Genomic DNA, 18,602 nt, shown 5'->3' on the forward strand with positions numbered 1-18,602 from the left:
CTCATTTTATTAGCTTCACTGAGCTCTTTTGGAAATATTGTGACATCATTCTCAATTTTGAGATCTTTGCTATTAGCTGCCATAGACATTTTTTGTTTGCCCAAAGATAGACCTAGAAATGGTCCACAAAATATTTTCACTTCCCTTTCCCAGACCAGTGTTCAGCATTTGGTCTAGCATGATTCTACCCTGAGCTGGATCATGAAGACAGCTTTCCTAAGGCTAGGACACATTTCTGTCCTCAGCATAAATAACACCAACAGATCCAGATAAAGCAAAAATTACACGCAGAAATTTTTTCCCTTTTGTCTTTTTAATCAATTTGACAATTTTTAGTCACGATAATAAAAATTGAAACAACAATGGGATGGGATGCCCTCAAGGACAATTAGTTCCCACCTGAAAACTGAGTTTAGGTTCAGCATTAAATGGATTCAGGCTGAAAATAGAAATCACAACAAAGAGAACGATTTTCTTCAGGATGAGTTTCTCTCACCTGCGACACAAACTTTTAAAGTTAATGATAAAATGAGATGAAACAGAGAATACTGAGAAAGAAGAAAATAACAGAAAGGAGGTAAGACTGCCTAAGAGACAGCTGTGCAGAGCTGTTGAAAGTCCCAGCATTGGTGCGACCACACACCATCAAGAAAAGCACAAGCCATAATGGTTAACATCGTGTATAAACAAGAATTGGATTGAAATGCTCAGAGTACTCGGGAGGCAGAAATGTTCCTGTTTATTATTTCATTGATTTTAACTGAAACCAATTTCAGGAATTTCACACCAGCCTAGTGCTGCACTTCAGAACCCCAAAAGGCTTAAGTGACCCCGAGAGGGGAGCCACTTACCTTTTAATGAAAAGCATACAGAGTATTCTCTGTTGGCAAGATCTCTGGAAAGGGGAAGATGCCAGTAGGACTACTCCCTTGGCACCCTGCTTTGCGGGGCTAGTCAACTTGCCAGGCACACTCAGCCACTCCGCACCGCAGTCGCCACTGCCTCCCAGGCAGCTGCAGGTGCCCATCTCTTCCAGACCCACAACGACCTCTCTTTCTCCAACACCAAAGACAACTTCCAGAGCCTTCTTGTTTTCCTTTTCAGTCTCTGCAACCAAAAGAAAAAAAAATGATAACAATTTCTTCAGTTTCTTTCCTTGATTCTAGAGCGAGCAGGGAACATTTTAACTTCATCTCTTTCAGTAAACTCACCTGATTTACCACTGAGAATCACCTCCACCTTAAGTTTTAAGCCTGACTGACCTCCCTTCCCCTTTCAGAAATGTTAGTCATGGAAGCCCCTCTCATCACAGACATCAGTTCTACTCTGATTCTAGACTGCAGACTCTTGAAAACTAGGAGGGTACTTTAGCTTTCTTTAGTGACAGTCATCTCCATCAGCACACTCCCCAAACATACACCCTCCGTAGTGATGTGGCAAGGACTTCATCTCCTCTTAACGTGTTCACAGGATATAAAGAGAAGACATTTTAACCAAAGAAAAGAGGCCAACAGACACTGGCATTCCTTTAGCTACCTCCCAGATCCTATCTCAGGGGGAATCATTCTCAGGGGTGGCACTGGGTGAGAACCGAGTTCATAAGATAGAGAGTGGAGAACATACTCACATGAAGAACACTGTCCATACCCTGCGTATTTCAAAGCCAAATGGGAACGACGACATCTCTGTCACCCATTTAACGATATATTTTTCTCTCTGTTTACTTACTATACATACTGTTCTTATCCAGGGAACTGTTAGTGATAACACCATTACAAAAGAGAAGTTTAAGATGAGAGTTTGGCCCATACAGGTGTTACAGGATCCTTGGTACCTGCAAGACGTTTCAAGACTCCTTATATTCTGTGCTCCCTACGGGCATATGTCACAACTGAAAGTCCTGGGGTTGTCATAAAACATTCTCTCAAAATAAAAAAAAAGAGAAATCACATCTATCAAAGTCCTTATAGAAATCTCCCAGACTGTAAGGCATTTTTTCTCAGTTGTTTTAGTTTGAACAGCAAAGTAACATGGACAAAATTATATTTGATAGTCTTTAAAAAGTCAACAGAAATAGCCGAGTCTTTAAAATTAAAAAAATTAAAAGCTCTTGTAGTTTTGCATTAAAAGTAATCACAAAAACTGTTTTACTCACCCTCTCAACAATGGAACATAGCCTAGTATTTGTTTTACTTCATGCTCAAGCACATAAAGTGCTTTTTTAAAAAAAAGCTTAGTAGATGTTTAATAGTGTAAATTTTTGATAATGTTTCTTTCTGGTTTTTACATTCAGTTTTTCAAAGACATATAATAAATGTCACAACTTTTAGAGTTCTTTGAGGGGTTTTTTTTTCCTCTTTAAAATGTATTCTGGGAAAATATTATTTTACTGTACATTTGTTTCAAATGCTAAGAAAGAATCGAATGTTTTAGCACTCTCAAACATATCTGATAAATTATTCTCCCAAAGCATGCACTTCCTCAAATGCATAAAAAGAAAACAAATAAAGCCATCCTTGCAGAATTGGCATGGGACTACGTAAGAGTTACACACAGAGCCCAGGCCTAATGATGGTTATCCGTGCTAACAGCCACCATTACTGAATACCATGCCGTTCAAGAACCGGGTAGAATCATCCAGAAGAGCACAATACTAAGTCACTACTAAACAGAAAGTAGAGTGTTTGTGGTCCATTGGTTCTTTTATCTGTTCAAGGGTACATGGTCGGATTTTAAGCTAGCCGTAAAGTTCATTTTCACTTTGACAGGAATGTGAAGAGCAGGACTACTAAACCTAGAGCTTTTGAGATCTGGCAAATAAAAGAAAAAAAAAACTGAAGTCCGGGTACATTTTTCCCTCCTGAATTCAGAACACAACACATTCAAAGCAGCACCCAGTCCTATAAGCATACACTACATTCCTGAGTGAAGGCTAAGTCATAAGAAACTAAGTAAGTAAATATATCACCAGGTTCACATTAGTGAAATCCACTCCAAAAGAAGGGGGTGGAAAGGTGCTCATGGGTAGATTTACTCCTAGAAGAGGAGGTGAATGGATTGTGTATGTATCTATTAACGGTGGATGGCATGCATCCAGTAGTCAGTGTGGTTTTGCATGATTAGGTTTGTAGAGTGAACCCATGGTTGCTTACCTATCTCTTTTTTGTTTTTAATTTCTTTCAGAAATTTCTCAAACCATTAAAATTAAAAAAGAACAAAATAGTGTCATCATTTGCTTGTTTAAGCTGGTGTGAGAGACAGAGACTCCAGTGGGATGGGGTCACTACAGGGAGACTGGAATGTAAATATCAATATTCTTTAGCACTCTCTTGTTAATTACACAGCTTGCCAAGTTATCACAGCTTACTGTCTTCTTTCCATTTCACTTCACAAACCCCCTCACCAGGAAGACAAAGAAACGAAGTCCTTGCCATCATACTAGAAGAGAAAAACAAGGTTGGTAGCGGAAAGGAGAGCGGATGGGAGCAGACTCGCAGTTGCACCTTGTGTGGACTGACGGAAGGCACACTTTTAAACCACTAGATTGCCACGTAGCAGCATATACCTCTTGTGCCGGTCTGTAAAGTGACACACGGTACTGCCTATATGGGTTCCTTTTCTGGTCGCTATGAGTAAGTACCTGAGAAGCACTATTTTAAGACAATGAAATATTGATTTGGGCTTACAGTTTGAGGAGATGCAACTCGTTATGGTGGAGAAAGTACAAAAGCAGGAGCATGAGGCAGCGGTCACATTATGTCCAGAGTCAGGAGGCAAGACACAGGAAACAAGGACAGCACATAAAACCTCAAAATACACCCCCTGTGACCCACTTCCTCCAGCAAAGTTCCAACTCCTAAAGGTTTCACAATATAACTAAATAGCACCGCCAGATGTGCTCCTACAAACATGTGGATCATTTCACATTCAAACCACAGCAACCATGTTTTCTCTCCATGTGAAAGAGACTTCGATGTGTGGGAATCACAAGAGAAGGAGGAGAGAGCCAATATCGTAAGCAGGGAAGAAAAAGCTACGGCATATACGCGACATAAAAGCAAAGGGGGGGACATTTGAGGGGAGCAATGAGACTATGAAGAAGGAAGCAGGGGTGATGGGCAAGGGCAGAGGAAAAGAAGATGGATAAGAACAAAGTATTACAAAAAATCCCATAATGAGCCCACTCAATAGGAGGGAAAACAGGCCTGGTACTGCCAAACTACCCATGGCTAATGAAGTCATGGATTTTACAGGAGAAGCCACAACCACCACCTTACTAACCCAGCATAATTCCTAACTACATTCTAACTGTGTGTCCTTATTTCCACAAAGGATTATAGTTCTCACCCCTCATCAAGGCAACTGCTCTTTGCAACAGACAGTGCAGAGCTGTGGAGCCCAGTCCCAACCACCACATCTACAGCACAGTTCCTGCACCTAAGGTTCAGGGATTGCTGCAGAAGAAGGGACCAGAAAGACTGTAAGAACCAGAGGATCAGGAAGTTTCTGAGAGACTCTGTCTCCTGGTGAAGTCAGAAGTTACACCCATAAAGTCTCACCAACATAGATGCCTAAATATGACCTGAACAAGGACACCAGTAGACATGCCAATGGGGAAGGCAGAAAGCTTGTGCTATATCAACCCTGTACAAAAAACTACAAGAAACTAAGGAATGCTGAAAAGGGGAAAAATAGTCTTCCCCAAGGAAGAGTAGACCAACTGGTTATCCAATACCAAATGGTTAGTCCTGAAAACATACATACAAGTAACATTATACAGACTGAGAAGGTTATGTGTGTGTGTGTATATATATATATATATATGTATACATATATATGTATACATGCATGTATATGTGTATATATACACATATATACATATATGTACACATATATGTATGTATGTGGATATATAGATAACTAAATATTTGTGCATGTGCATGCATGTGTGTGTGTAACAACAAAGAAAACATGGCCATGAATGTGAAAGGAGGACAGTGATACAGGAGAGTTTGGAGGTAGTAGGAAAAGGAAAGAGAAAGACAATAAAAAGAAACGAGCTAAGGGTACATGGAAGGTGTTGGAGGGAAGAAAGGAAAAGGAGAAATGATGTAATTAAATTTTAATTTCAGAAAATTTGAAAATTTAATTTAAAAAAAGAAAATTTTAAAAGTCATAATGAAACCCAGTACTTTGTAGGCTGACGTAAAAATTTTAAAGTCATAATTTAAAACAATATGGTACACATGTCAAATATCTACTAGCCTTTAATCCCAACATTCAGGGGGGCAGAGGCAGGCAGATTGCTCTGAATTTGAGGCCAGCCTGGTTTACAAAGCAAGTCCAGGACAGCCAAATTTACACAGAGAAATTTGGTGGCCAAAAACAAAACAAAACAACAACAAAAAAAAAAAAAAAAAAACACCAAAAACTTAAAAATGTATTAAAAATGCAAACATGTACAAAACCAGAAATGATGGTCATTCATTTATTTGCATTATAATACTGTGATCAAAACACCCCCTTAGCTAAAAGACGAGAATGTTGGAGTTAGGCGGTTTGCTTATCAGTCAAGTCTGTGTTGTTCTTGCAGAGGACCCAAGTTCCATTGCCAGCCCTACCCTGGGCAGCTCACAACCACCTCTAACTCTAGAAACAGGATCTGAAGCCTCTGGCTTCTCCATACACGTGTGCCCATGTGTGTGCACACGCGCGCGCACACACACACACACACACACATGATTTATAATTAATAAAAATCTTTCTTTAAAACAAAGTATCGGAGGTTATGTGACTTTACAGGGAAAGCACAGGGCAGCACTAAAAACACAAAGGCAAATTGTAATGAGAATCTGTGGTGTGGACGGCAGGACTGACACCTGTCCACGGGAACCCCTGCATCTGGCCGAGGACAGCAGGAACAGAGCACCAGTGGGTAGCAAGCACAGAGGCACACTGCAGGCCTGGACGTGGTGGGCAGGGAGGTATCGAGGAAGAAAGCTGGCTGTTCAAAGAACATCTCAGCCAGGGTGGCCTGCTGAGTCTGGAGACTGACCTGTCCAGAAAAACACTGGGGAACTCCAGACCAGACCACACACCCTTCCAGTCAGCGTTCTGGAAGAGATTTTGAATAATTCTTGTAGTCATTAAAGTCCACAGGAAATTTTAGGGAAATTGTCCTACCCAGCACTTTATAAAACCGCTTACCAGAAGAATAAACAGTGGGCATTTGGAGATGTTCCTTCAAAAGGCTAAGAGGCATTTTAAAGTGCAGTTCTCCTCTTCCTCTGCTTATGACCACTCCCCTGCCCTTGACCCAAGAACACACAGGAGTTCAGAAATAAAGAACTTAAAGCTTTATAAACCAACTTGACCTGTAAGGCAAATAAGGATAAAATCTTGGTTCAAGATCAGATTTTACTTCATTTGATTAATAAACTTGAAGATTGAAAAAAACCAAGGATTGAAAAAAAAATGTATTCTTTCAGGCACTGTGGCACATGCATATAATGACAGCGATTGGGAGACTGAGGAAAGAGATTGACAATGAGTTTGAGGCTAACCTGGACTACACAATGAGTTCCAGGACAGCCTATGACAGTGAGACCCTGCCTCAATAACAACAACAACAGTAATAATAGCTTCGTGGTCCAGAAATCATTAAGATCTCTTCATGCTTGCCATACCGGTAGTGAGATAGAACTCAGAGCACCTTTCTCACACAGCTATCACAGGAAACCTAAAACAATGTAAAATGCACCTTGACGCCTTGAAAACGTATTCTCTGGAGTACGCTTGGTGATTATTTAAAATGATTACAATTTATCAGGATACAGCCATTTAGATACAGAATGTAGGTCTGTGGCAGAAGCATTTCTTACTATTATTTTTTTAGCAGCCATAAAAAAGAGCAATGCTAATAATGAGAGAGACTGCAGCAGAAAGATTACATTCTCTTTCTTTTCTAAAATTATTAGTGAGTGCATGTATACATGTGTGTGCGCCTGTGTATGTGTGTATGTGTGAACATGAAATGACATTCCTATAGGGGTTCTTGGTTGTGAACTTGTAAACTCAGCAGCCTCTGGAATTAAGCGAGAACCCCAGACACTTGGCATGTCTGAGAAATTTTATGGTTGTTGTTAACTGAATCATTTGAGGTAGGAAAGTCTGCGCCACACCTTCTGGTGGCAGTCTATAGAAAGGACAAGGAAGAAGGAAGCTTGCGTTCTTTGCCTACTTGCCAGCACTCTCCATAGCAACTGCGTTCCTTCCCCGGCATTAGAGCCTACTTCTTGGGGATTCAAGCCTATGCCGAAGACCAGCTGTGATATCCAGCCTCATGGGCTGAGCTACTTCTCCATTCTAAGACTTTCCTTCAGCGGACAGCCCTTGTTCTACTAGCTGGGCCACAGCTCCTTTATACATAGAGAGATTTGTTTTAGCAGTTCTGGTCCGGCAGAGAACCCTGACTAATACAGGAAATCAGCGGACATTTCTGTGGTGTCTGTTCTCTCCTTTCAGCTTTATGTAGGTTCCAAGGATCAAACTCAGGTTGCCAACAAGTGTTTTTACCCAGCGGAGCAGCCTCGACATTTTCTATTCAAAGCATTCTATTAGAAAACTGAAGAGAACTCCCTTCTCACCTGGCAATAACACCAGAATATTCTTCTATTTCATAGATTCCAGCCTTACATGACATATTGGGACGGTGCATACCCACTCCTTGATCTAGTCATCCTTAATTCGATACAATAACGTCAAAATTTGATACACCAATATCAAATGGTATTTGGGAGGAAAACCTGGCAATCTGGAACAGTCTGGTGCAACCAGCCTCTCCTACAATTACAAATGATTGCAGCCATTGACCGTGGTTATAAATCCCTGCTTGTGTCTGCAGCACTGACTCATGCCTGGCCCTGGCCTTCTCTTTTCCGCTTCCAAGATTTCCTTTTCCTGATACAAATCTCCATTTTCTCCAACAAAGCTGAATCCATTGAGATCGATTTATGCCAGTTATGTCAGATGTTTGCAAACACATTTCTTCGGTGAGCTACAGTGATCCAGTGTGCCCACAGGATTGTCCTCTACATAATGCGGTCACATGTTCAGAAATCACACTCCCATTACAGAGGTCATATAGCTACGCAGATGAGGCTCCATTAGCCACAATTCCCTCACAACCACAAGCACCATGGCATCTTATTTCCCTGAGAAGGAGACTAAGCGGTAATGGATTTGCGCTTTTTAGTTTAGGGAGGCAGGACCTAGTGTTGCGCTAGGACAGATGGTGAGGAGCCAAGCCTCAGTACTTCCTGACTGAAAGGTGCAGTCACGGTGCTTTAGGAAGCAAGACAGATGGCAGAAGTTGTCCTAGGAGCCCCCCAAGAAGGGTCCTCTATTGCACACAGAAAACCAAGCTCTCTGGAGATAACCGTACTGTATCAAATAGGGGTGAGGGTGGAAAACTGACAAAATATACAACTGATTAATAGCGAACTAGAATACGCCCAAGTTACAACAATAAAGTGAGTTAATTTCTGTTTAGATACAGAGTTCTTTAGAGGAATAGAACCAATGGTTTTTTTTTTTAACATATAAATTATAAAGGAGAATTTCTCAACTTCCTTATGTGAGAGGGTAGTGTAACAGTGTCCATCTGCACCCGGAGAGACACAGAACTTGATAGCTGCTTAGTCCATGGTGTTGGCTGTCTCAGTGGTCCCAATCTAGGTCTGAATATCTAAAAGGTCCTTGGAGAGTCATGGTTATTCAGTCCATGTTAGAAGGGTAAAGAAGCTGGAGTCCAGCACTGGATGTCCAGCGGAGGCTGGCATCAACAAGGATCGATCCGCTTTCTCAAGACAAAGTGTAGGCAGGAAGGCAGCAGGGATTTCTCATTAGTCCTCTTCGCATCCGGGCTACCTGCGGAAAGACACTGCCCACATTAGGGAGGGGCTTCTCTATAAGTAGTCCTCCTGGACCACGCGCGCCGGTGCACACACACAGAGATAGATGCACGCTGCAGAGGTGTCTCCAATATTGATTCTACATCTCATCGAACTGACTATTAAGTCCAGGTTTCACAGTTGCCATATAGTAAACCAGGAAATCTATGCATCCACTGGCTGGAGATAAAAACAAAACAAAAAACTACCACTTAAAATCAAAATGCTCTTCATCCAGTAACTAATTTCTGAAGGAACCTGCCTGGTTTTCCGCATGAAAGCACAGGCTAATCATCTGCAGAAACTCAAAACCTTTGGTTTGGAAATAAACGACTCTGTTTCCGAAACTAACTTGACTCACTTTCTCTCTCTCTCTCTTTCTTTTATTTATTTTTTTTTGCCTCCATTCCTGCCCATGCACACTTCCAAAATTTACCCCCATCACCCAAAACCTGGCATTATTTTCTCAACAAGGCATGCTTTCTTATGAAGTTCCGTAAGGAAACTTCATGTTTCTCCTTTCCACTCTGACCCCTCTGTTCACACTCTATGAGACAGATCATCACCTCCTGAAGAATTTTCTGATTCTTTCTTGAGTTGAGTGATGTATACTTAGTTGTTCCATCAAAGTCTTCCTAGACCTCTTTACAATAGAATATCTCACTCTAAAATAATTACTGAATTTCTTTTCTTTTGAGACAATATGCCAATATGCAGCCCAGGCTGGTCTCAGAATCATAATTGTTTTGCCTTAGCACCCTGTATGCTACAGCCTACAGATATATATATATATATGTATGTGTGTGTTTGACATATAACATATATATGGTATGTATGTCTATACAGCATATATATATACACTATATATTTGGTATAACTCACATATATGAATATATATATATTGAATATATATAGAATATAGATTTGACTAGATAGAATACATTCATATATAGATATGTGCTAAGCCAAATAGACCATAAAACTCACATAAACAAAAAAAGGTAGATTATTGAATCTACTCTTATAGATGTTAGTATATTAATACAAAATTAAGGTTATATTTTGGTCACAACATACTATGTATCAACTCTTTTCAAGGAATTGTACCTACGTAATTCTTAAAAATGCTATGTGCAGTTCTAGTCCTTTTGAAAGCTACGATCACATACTGTATAGGATAATTAAACATCTGCAAAATAATAGTCAATCAAATTTATGGTTCTAGGTTCTAACTGAGCTGATTATGGGTGTTTTCTATTACAAGAAACAAGCAATTCAGATATACTAGAGATAAATAGATGGTTTTCAAAAACCTCAGATATCTATGGAATATAGCATTTAAAGATGTTTTATTACTGTAAAAATCTTTTGACAATGAGACATGTCATCTCCTGGCAGCCCCTCTTTTGACTTCAGAGAAGATGATGAGCATCAAAAAAATTTCTCCCTTAGGCAATAGCTTCATATATGGCAAGCAGCTGGGCAATAAAATGCCATTACTCTTGCTGTAGACAAAATACTGACAAACTGGATGCATGAAAATCGCCTACCAAGCTTTGCAAGAACAATGTAGGCAAGTTCTTTGTATTACCTGTTTCACAGAAGTCTGTCAGATACTATGAGCTGGAACGCTGAAGATGATGCTCCAACGTTACAGAGACATCTTGGGTGACTATGCAGGTTCATGTCTAGTTTTAGAAGCTGCTTGCACTGTACTTCCTGTTTGTTCAGAAGATATTTATCCTTCTCAGGTCTCTGATGAGTTTGAAGATCAATTTAACAACAAAAACCAAGGCTTCAACTGCCTTCTCAGAAAAATGTAAGGTTTATGTAAATTCTGAGGAACTAAGAAAATATTTAAAGGTCTAAAAAGCTATTTTAAGGTAGGTAAATATAAGTTCTAGATGTTAAAATATCTAAAAGATGTTTTTACATTGATAAATACAAATTATGGAGCTATAAAAATAATTTAAGGCATATAAAATTAGATTTTATGTTTCAGATTTCTCTGCACCTTAATGTAATGATAATTCTAACATACTTCCTTTTGTAAATCTCATATAAACTTCAGAAAATGACTTGGATCTACCTGTCACAAGTCAAATGGACTCCAGATAAGTACACCTACCTGGTCCTGAAAATGGTAATTTTCCCCTGATCTTGGGATTCCTCCCCTTCTCCAATTACTAGGAAATATTAATTCTGTCCCTAGTCTATATTTATCTCAGAGATTTTCACTCTGCTGACAGACTCCATCCTGGGATCACCTGTGGACTACAAACTGCTGAGCTCTGCACTTCCTGAAAACTGTTGTAAACCAGTCGAGATGATATGATTACTTCCTGTCTCTCAGCTGGATCAACTAATTAAATGCTTCTGATAACTGCCCCATTGCCCACCCTTTGTCTAGCCTTTCAGCCTTCCTGGGCCCCTGATAGCAATGCCCTAATGTCAGCTATAAGAAATTACAGAAGACAAAATGCCATCCATTATCCCCTGTGAAATGCTATATCAAAAGGGGCTTCCTGTCATAAGGGACAAAAGGGTTCCTATAATACCAATTGACATACTAAAAAAATGGGCCCCTAGTTCTCTTTTTCCTACTCATGATTTAAGATCAGGTTTCACGGTCCAACTCATGATGTTAAAGTCTCAAGACCAGCCCTTGGACCCATCTCAAAGATTTGAAATAGAATTATATTAGGGGTGAAAATGAGAGGACTTAATTCAGAGGAGCCAGCAAATTCTAATCAGAGTCATGTAGCTTCCATGGACTCTAGTCAATCCCAATCGAGGCTCCACAGCTATGAGGTCTGGAGTCTACCTGCATACCATGCCAGACTGCCCTCATCTATTCTGATTGGACCTGGATAATATGTAAATAATCTGGAGCAGATTTTGTGTCTATCTGTTTGGCTAATCTGATACCATGGCAGGCTTCTTTTCTCCACTTTGTCTGACTAGGCCTGTTTCTCAGAGTTCAAAGAAAAAAAATTCCTGGAAAAGCCACAATCTGAGGACAACCAATCAGCTTACATGTCAAGTTGACCAAAAGCTATGTTTATGAATACTTTATGCTATGAACACTTTATGGCCTTGCTGTTCCCAAAGTAAAGTGCAACTGTTCCTAACCAATCAAATTAAAGGTCAACACATTAGTAAAAGCCAAACATCAATGAGTCAACAAAGGTCTCAGTAACTAGGAAAAAATCCCTAAACAATCAGCCAATCCTCAATCCCTTCGTGCTCGTATGTAATTTCTGACCAATTAGTTTAAGAGTTATTACACAAAGCCCCTAACTGTTTATAAAAAAGCCTGTGTATTCACTTCTGGGTTGTCATTTTGAAAAAAGTGGTGATCCCAGCATGCTGGTAACTTCTGCAGAATAAATGCTGTTTGCTTTTGCATACTACTTGAGCCTGGGGTTTCCCTTCAGTGATTCTTGAACCCTAACACATGTTTTCTCAACTCTGGACATATAGGCTTCTTATGTGACTTTTTCAGAGAATGTGAACAATTGTCTACTCATGCTAGCCAGGAAACTGGTAAAAGGCCAAGAAAGTATTCTACCAAACTCCAGTTTGGCAAAGCAATGGGTTCATTGAGGTTACTTTCAGAAGTCTGGGTGTGGGATTAGTTACAGGAACACTCAATGGAAGCTGTATCACGGAAAAGCCTGCTCCTGCATGAGTGATGACTCATCCATGTTTTGATGCCGGAGCTCTTGGTACAACACATAGGTAGCCTGACAGGATGGGGAGTCCCCTGTCACCTCAGCAGTTCTCATTGTTTATGTAAACTTGGGAGAGAGGGGTCTTGTGAAATTTGTGTCAGGGACTTCCTGTGGCTGATGAGTTGTATACTTCATGAATCTTATACTTCTTTTTTCCATTCCGAAGATGCCACTCCATAACTAGGCCTAGCTCTTGGCAAACACATACACACCAAAAATAAAAGATAAAAAATAAAAACTTTGCTGACAACCAAATGAACCTTCACTAAAAAGAAAGCTGGGCCAGAAGATGAGCAACAAGAAGAGCAAATGCATTAATTATTCCCAGTGAGCAGGTCAGCCAGTAATTCCAGCATTGTATAATCTACTCCATTTATTCCACATGGATCAGGATAGCCACAGCTCTATCTCTCTCTCTCTTAGACTATGTACAACCCAAACAGAGTCCTACAAATAACCCAGCTCCTTCTCATTCATCAGTAGGCAATACACTGAAGAAATTACTTTCCATGACTACACTCCTCAGGGATAACTTGATGCTTATACAACCATGTAGGAGTATTTTCTCGTCATGTGCCGACCACTGCTAACGTCTGCTTTCACACGTCATTGGTACTCAGCCTTTCAAGGATGGCGTGCCTAAACATTGGAAGGGTGTAGTATTAAGAACTTTGAGTATTAAGAACTTTGAGTATTAAGTAGTATTAAGAACCTGACTATGTGGGAAAGTACACCCTCAAAGAAGTAATCCCAGTGTCTCATCAGTTGATCTGTGTATGAAATGAAAACAATAAATCTTAGAAGCACTTTTGCTTGAAGATAAAATTGAAGCCATAAGGTTGTCACTGGTAGGACTAACTCTCAGCCTAGGATCCCCTTTTTACTTCAAAACACAGGTATGTATCTGTCCTCCAAAGTCATGGAGAAGGTACAATAAGTCAGTATGTGCTGTCAGGTAACATATACAGAAACTCTTTGAAAAGTCTACACGATGTACTTGTGTTAATTCAGTAGAGGACAGGACATGGTTAATGTGACCTGCAACGTTTGTCCTGTGAATGTTCAAGAACATTCATACTCACACATCATTAACAAGAAATACAAAAAGAACCAATTGTCTCAGGTTCTTTCTATATTCAGAAGCAGGACAGACCTAGGTGAGCTCCATTTATCAGCCAAGGGAAAATACTTCCTTTGAGACACTGAAAGAAATGTGAAAACGTGTCCACGTGTCCACTGTGGCACAGAGTAGGGCAGAAAGCCTGGAAGACACAATAACCTAGAGGTTTCCTGCTTCCCTTGACAAGACCAGGAGCATTAAAACCATGTGACCAGGGATTTCAAAAGCTTTTTGAGACCGCATCAGCACTCATACATAAATTTGCCATTGGATCATGCATTTATAATTGTTCCATTTAACATTGTAATAGTAGTTGTAGAGGAAATTCCCTTCTACAAAATAAAATTTTAAAAAAGCCTTCCTTTCCCTCTAGATATATGTGTGTCTTTTGCCATTCCTAAGACCACACAGGATTCAATGATACCACAATGCTCACAAAGACACATGGTATTCTATTTTTCTCTCTGGGAAACACAAATTCAATAATTTTGAATAATTTTTAATACTGAGTACACCACCCCTGGACATATTTCTCCAAATCAAATAGTCACATCCAAGATCAATAAAAATAGTTCTATTATCTTAGAGAATGACTCTAAATAAAACCACCATTTCACTCAACCATGCATTGCACCATGGGCCAACAGCTTAAGGACACACAGACATGCTGAGTAGACTGGTACAGGCCTACAATTCCAGTATTCGGCTGAGGCAGAAGAATTCCAAGTAGAAGGCAATCCTGAGCTACAGGAAAACATCCTGTCTGGAGGTGTGTGTGTGGGGGGGGGGAATCAAAAGAGAAGAGCTGAGAGGAGGGAGGAGAGGAAACAGAAAGGAACAGGCTAAAATATGCAGGCTCAGCAGCATCCTCCTCTGCCCTTTCTATTACACTTGGAAGGGAGACTTCTGAGCTGAGGGAAATGTTCCATTTATGTCAACAGTTGGAAAAGAAGTTCTGTTGTTGATTTCTAATTTCTAGAAAAATGGCCTTTATTCATTGACCTTCTATGTCCTGAGAACTTGCTAAATCAGCATATTAGGCTTAGGGGATACAAATGTATGAGTCCTCAAACTACTCGAGTACTTGATTAACGGTTCTCTTCCACCTATTATGTTAAATTTTGTGATTCATCTCTAAGAGTTAACATTATTCTCTAAGTTTAAGTTCTTGAGTGAATCCCAGCCTCAAACAACCAGACAGTGAGTGGACTTAAGACTTGTTCATGGTTTAAAAAAAAAAAAAAAAAAGCATAAAGCATCACTCCAAGTTTATTATTGTTGTTGTTGTTTTGTTGTTATTGAGATACTAGTTTCTTTGTTATTGTGGTTGAGACAAAAACAAAACAAACAAACAAACAACAACAACAAAAACCCAATCATAATAGTAAAGAAAACAGTTTCAAGTTCAAGTTACTGGTCTCCAAACTCCTCATCCCACATACAAATTGCAATGAATTATGTTTCTTTATCATCTGCATATCATAGAGTTCCATATATGTTGCAGAGTAGAGAATATGGAAACAGAAAGAAATCTGGAAGTCTGCAGGAAAAGCTGACTTTCTTATTTCTGCTTTGCTGATGTCTGTGGTTCAAACGAAGCAATGTAATGAAGATAATACGCTCAGAAAAAATATTAATTTTACATTTTAATTTTACACAGATAACTCGGATTTATGATAGGCCAGATGTAGAGATAACCCATAAAACTCTCAAAATCACATTTAGACTTGGAAGGAAATAACATAATAACTTCTCAGAAAAAATAGTTCCCTCTTTCGAGCCTCCATTAAATAAGCAATGTGGAAAATGTTTCAGAAATAATCAGCAGTCCATGGGGCAGGTTAAAATGAAAACTTCTTTTCCACACAGAAACTTAAGGATATGGAGCATGAGGTCCAGGTAAACTTGGGCATCTTCACAGATGAGGATTGTGTCGTTTATCTCCAAGACTGGCAGAGCTCACACACTTTCCAGATTACAAGTAGAGAGAGTATCATTTTCCACTCATTTGTGAGAATCTCTAATTCCAGTACCTATTGATCATCCAGCAAACAATCTTTGTAAAGAGTATCCCTGGACTGGCAAACATTCTGACATTTCTAGAAATTCCCAGGATAAATGCAGTTTGTAGTTGCCATGGACTCTACATATCATAACAAAATAAAGAAGTAAACAAAAGTCCCATCATTGGAAAGAACGGAAAGGTTGGATAGGAGTCACTGTGTTCTCCACTTCCTCCAAACAGAGTTAGAAAAACCAGGTGTGGTCCCTGAATTAAAACTGAAGCTAAACCTACAGAGAGAACTCAACCACCATGAGTAAGTAATCATGACTAATCATACCAAATAAAGTTTTATAAGGCTACTTTTATTCTGAATCATCTGATTAACTGTCAGAACTGGGCATTTTCATACTTCCTTGCTTAGCTTCCTAAAGTGTAAAGTCATATATGCTGGGCTTTTCATAGGGCTGATGGATTATGGCTAACACCTCCATCTGGACAATTTAAATGCATGGGACATAGATTAACAAATTAAAGAACCAGAACTTCCCCAAAATGCAAAGGTTTTAGGCTATAAAAATAACTTCTGTGTGGTGGTTTTTAGACTGAGAAATAGGAAGATAAAGTGATCTGTGTGGCTTCGAGGTAAATGGTATTCTTTAGACCAAGAGATAACTATTCCCTGTTTTGTTTTTAGAGATGGGCCTTAAAACACAGCTTATATCTCACCAAACAAGACTTTTGCCACTGAGCTGTACCCCTAGGCTGACAACTGTTTCGAGCTTTATTATTTCAAAGCAAAAGAATGCAGCTAGCACTCTTGAGGCTTCCTTGAAAACAACAATGCTGCCACATATATGGTTGTGCTGAACGATGTTGAAGATGGCAGATGGGGGATGCCAAGCCAGGGCCACCAAAAGGCGTTGCCCAAATCTTTTTCCTCAGTAGGAGAGAACACATCTGTTTCAAAGAACAGCTTTGAAGAACAAGACTGGATTCAGATGCCATTCCCCACATAACAAACTAACACCATACCACACATGTAAGGATTTCTTCCCAAAGCACTTAATTTAGTCACGGAAACTTCACAGATGAATATCAGGACAAGGAATATCAGGACATTTTAGGGCAGACTGTGCAACAAGGATGACTCAACATAGTTCAACTTAATATTCTAGAAATCAAGTTTTTCAAATGATAAACTATGTGATACAAAGTTTACATTCACACAGTCACACAGACATAAATAATTGCTTTTGAAGAAGGCTTTACTGTTATAAAGCAATACTCATATTTATTAATAAATTAATATCAACAACTGATACCTACATACTCACTCCACTTTAAAATTTGTTTCTATGTAGAAGGTTTAGAAATGGAGAAATCTAACCCTATCAGGATCAATGCTCTGTTCAACCTCCACAACACAATCTCAGGTAATTCTAATCTCTCTGAATCATAATCCATTCAACATTTTAACAGTCTTTTTTCAAGCAAATACTATGTGCTAGGAAAACAAGAGTCATGAACCGGCTTCTGATTAACAAATACTTGCAGAAAGCAGTTTGAAAAGATGAGAAGTTTATTTTGGTTCATGGCCTCAGAGGTTTCAGTCCACATCCTGTTGGCCACAGCTGTTGGGTTTCATGGTGGAAGCATGGGACAAAGGAAGCTCTCTCATCCTGATGGCTGAAACCAGGTAACAAAGCAGCTGAGATGTCAATATCTCTTTCAAGGACATACCCCTGACAATCAATTTCTGCCCATTGTCCTTTACCTCTTAAAACTTCTAACACCTCCAAGTAGCGACACAGGCTGAGAACCTTTCTTGAGCCTTGGATGGACCTTTATGTAATCCTCGGCCATCCTACTTCATCAGTAAGATACATGTGAAAGTACTTCGATGAGAGCTATAAAAACAGTTAATAAGGAAGAGATGGAGAAGGGCTACTGAGGAAAATGTGTTTAGGACCACAGGGAGGGAAATAGAAGAGCTCACCAAGGGAAAAGATACTTGAGCATCTTGGAGAAGTGCCTGGAAAACACAAGGTGAGCTGGCTAAGCTGAGGAAAGCACATGGCTGGCTGGAGCCAATATCACGTATGTAATAGCACCAGATGTTCAAGAAACAGTAGTTGAGCTGTCATGGATTGAAACATGAAACAGTTTCATTAATACATTCTGTCACTTTCATATAAATAAGCCAGGCATTACATCCATACCTCTGTTCAGCTTCCTTAAGTAACATGGGGGGAGAACCCTGTGAATTTTCTTTGAAATTTTACAAGATCATACAAAAACACATTCTAGTGGAAAGTTACAAACACATTACTGTAGACATAAATTCATAAATGACTTACAGTTGAATTTAAATGAAAAGGAAAACCTCCACAATTTATTTCTTTTCCATCACCCTTGATTTTTGGGTTAAGCATTTTGTCCGTTTTATTTTTGTTCATTTTTTGTTTTGTTTTGTTTTGTTTCTTCAGCAACACCAAGTGGAGGAAGTTACCCTCTGGAGCACAATGCAGAGTCAAAGAGCTCCTGAGCTAGACAGACTCAGGTTTCATTCCTGCCCTTGTTTCCCAGAAACCATTTGACCCTGGCAAGGTTTTTGTCATTTCTACCTGAGTTTCCTTGTCTAAAAATCAAAAGCTACAGCACTGTGTGGCTCAGATGGCCTGTTAAATCAATAAGATTATGAGTAAAGAGCTTTTTATGAGCCCAATATGAAGTGAGACCTCAGTGGATAACTTAAAATAAGAACAAAACGAGAAGGTGATATGTTGTTATGA

The 18,602-nt window shown here is 39.5% G+C and overlaps 1 protein-coding gene across 1 annotated transcript in view; it reads right to left on the reverse strand.

Moving 5' to 3' along the window:
• Nucleotides 1-421: 421 nt before the first annotated feature.
• Trmt11 (tRNA methyltransferase 11 homolog) overlaps nucleotides 422-18,602 on the reverse strand; it is a 105,500-nt gene continuing 87,319 nt past the window's right edge. Inside the window, exon 13 of the mRNA XM_060373686.1 lies at nucleotides 422-1,107. Coding sequence (XP_060229669.1) covers nucleotides 973-1,107 — 135 coding nt within the window. The 3' untranslated portion in view covers nucleotides 422-972. The remainder of the gene's footprint in view (nucleotides 1,108-18,602) is intronic.

This window comes from Meriones unguiculatus, chromosome 20 (assembly GCF_030254825.1).
Source record: "Meriones unguiculatus strain TT.TT164.6M chromosome 20, Bangor_MerUng_6.1, whole genome shotgun sequence".
NCBI classification, from domain to species: domain Eukaryota; kingdom Metazoa; phylum Chordata; class Mammalia; order Rodentia; family Muridae; genus Meriones; species Meriones unguiculatus.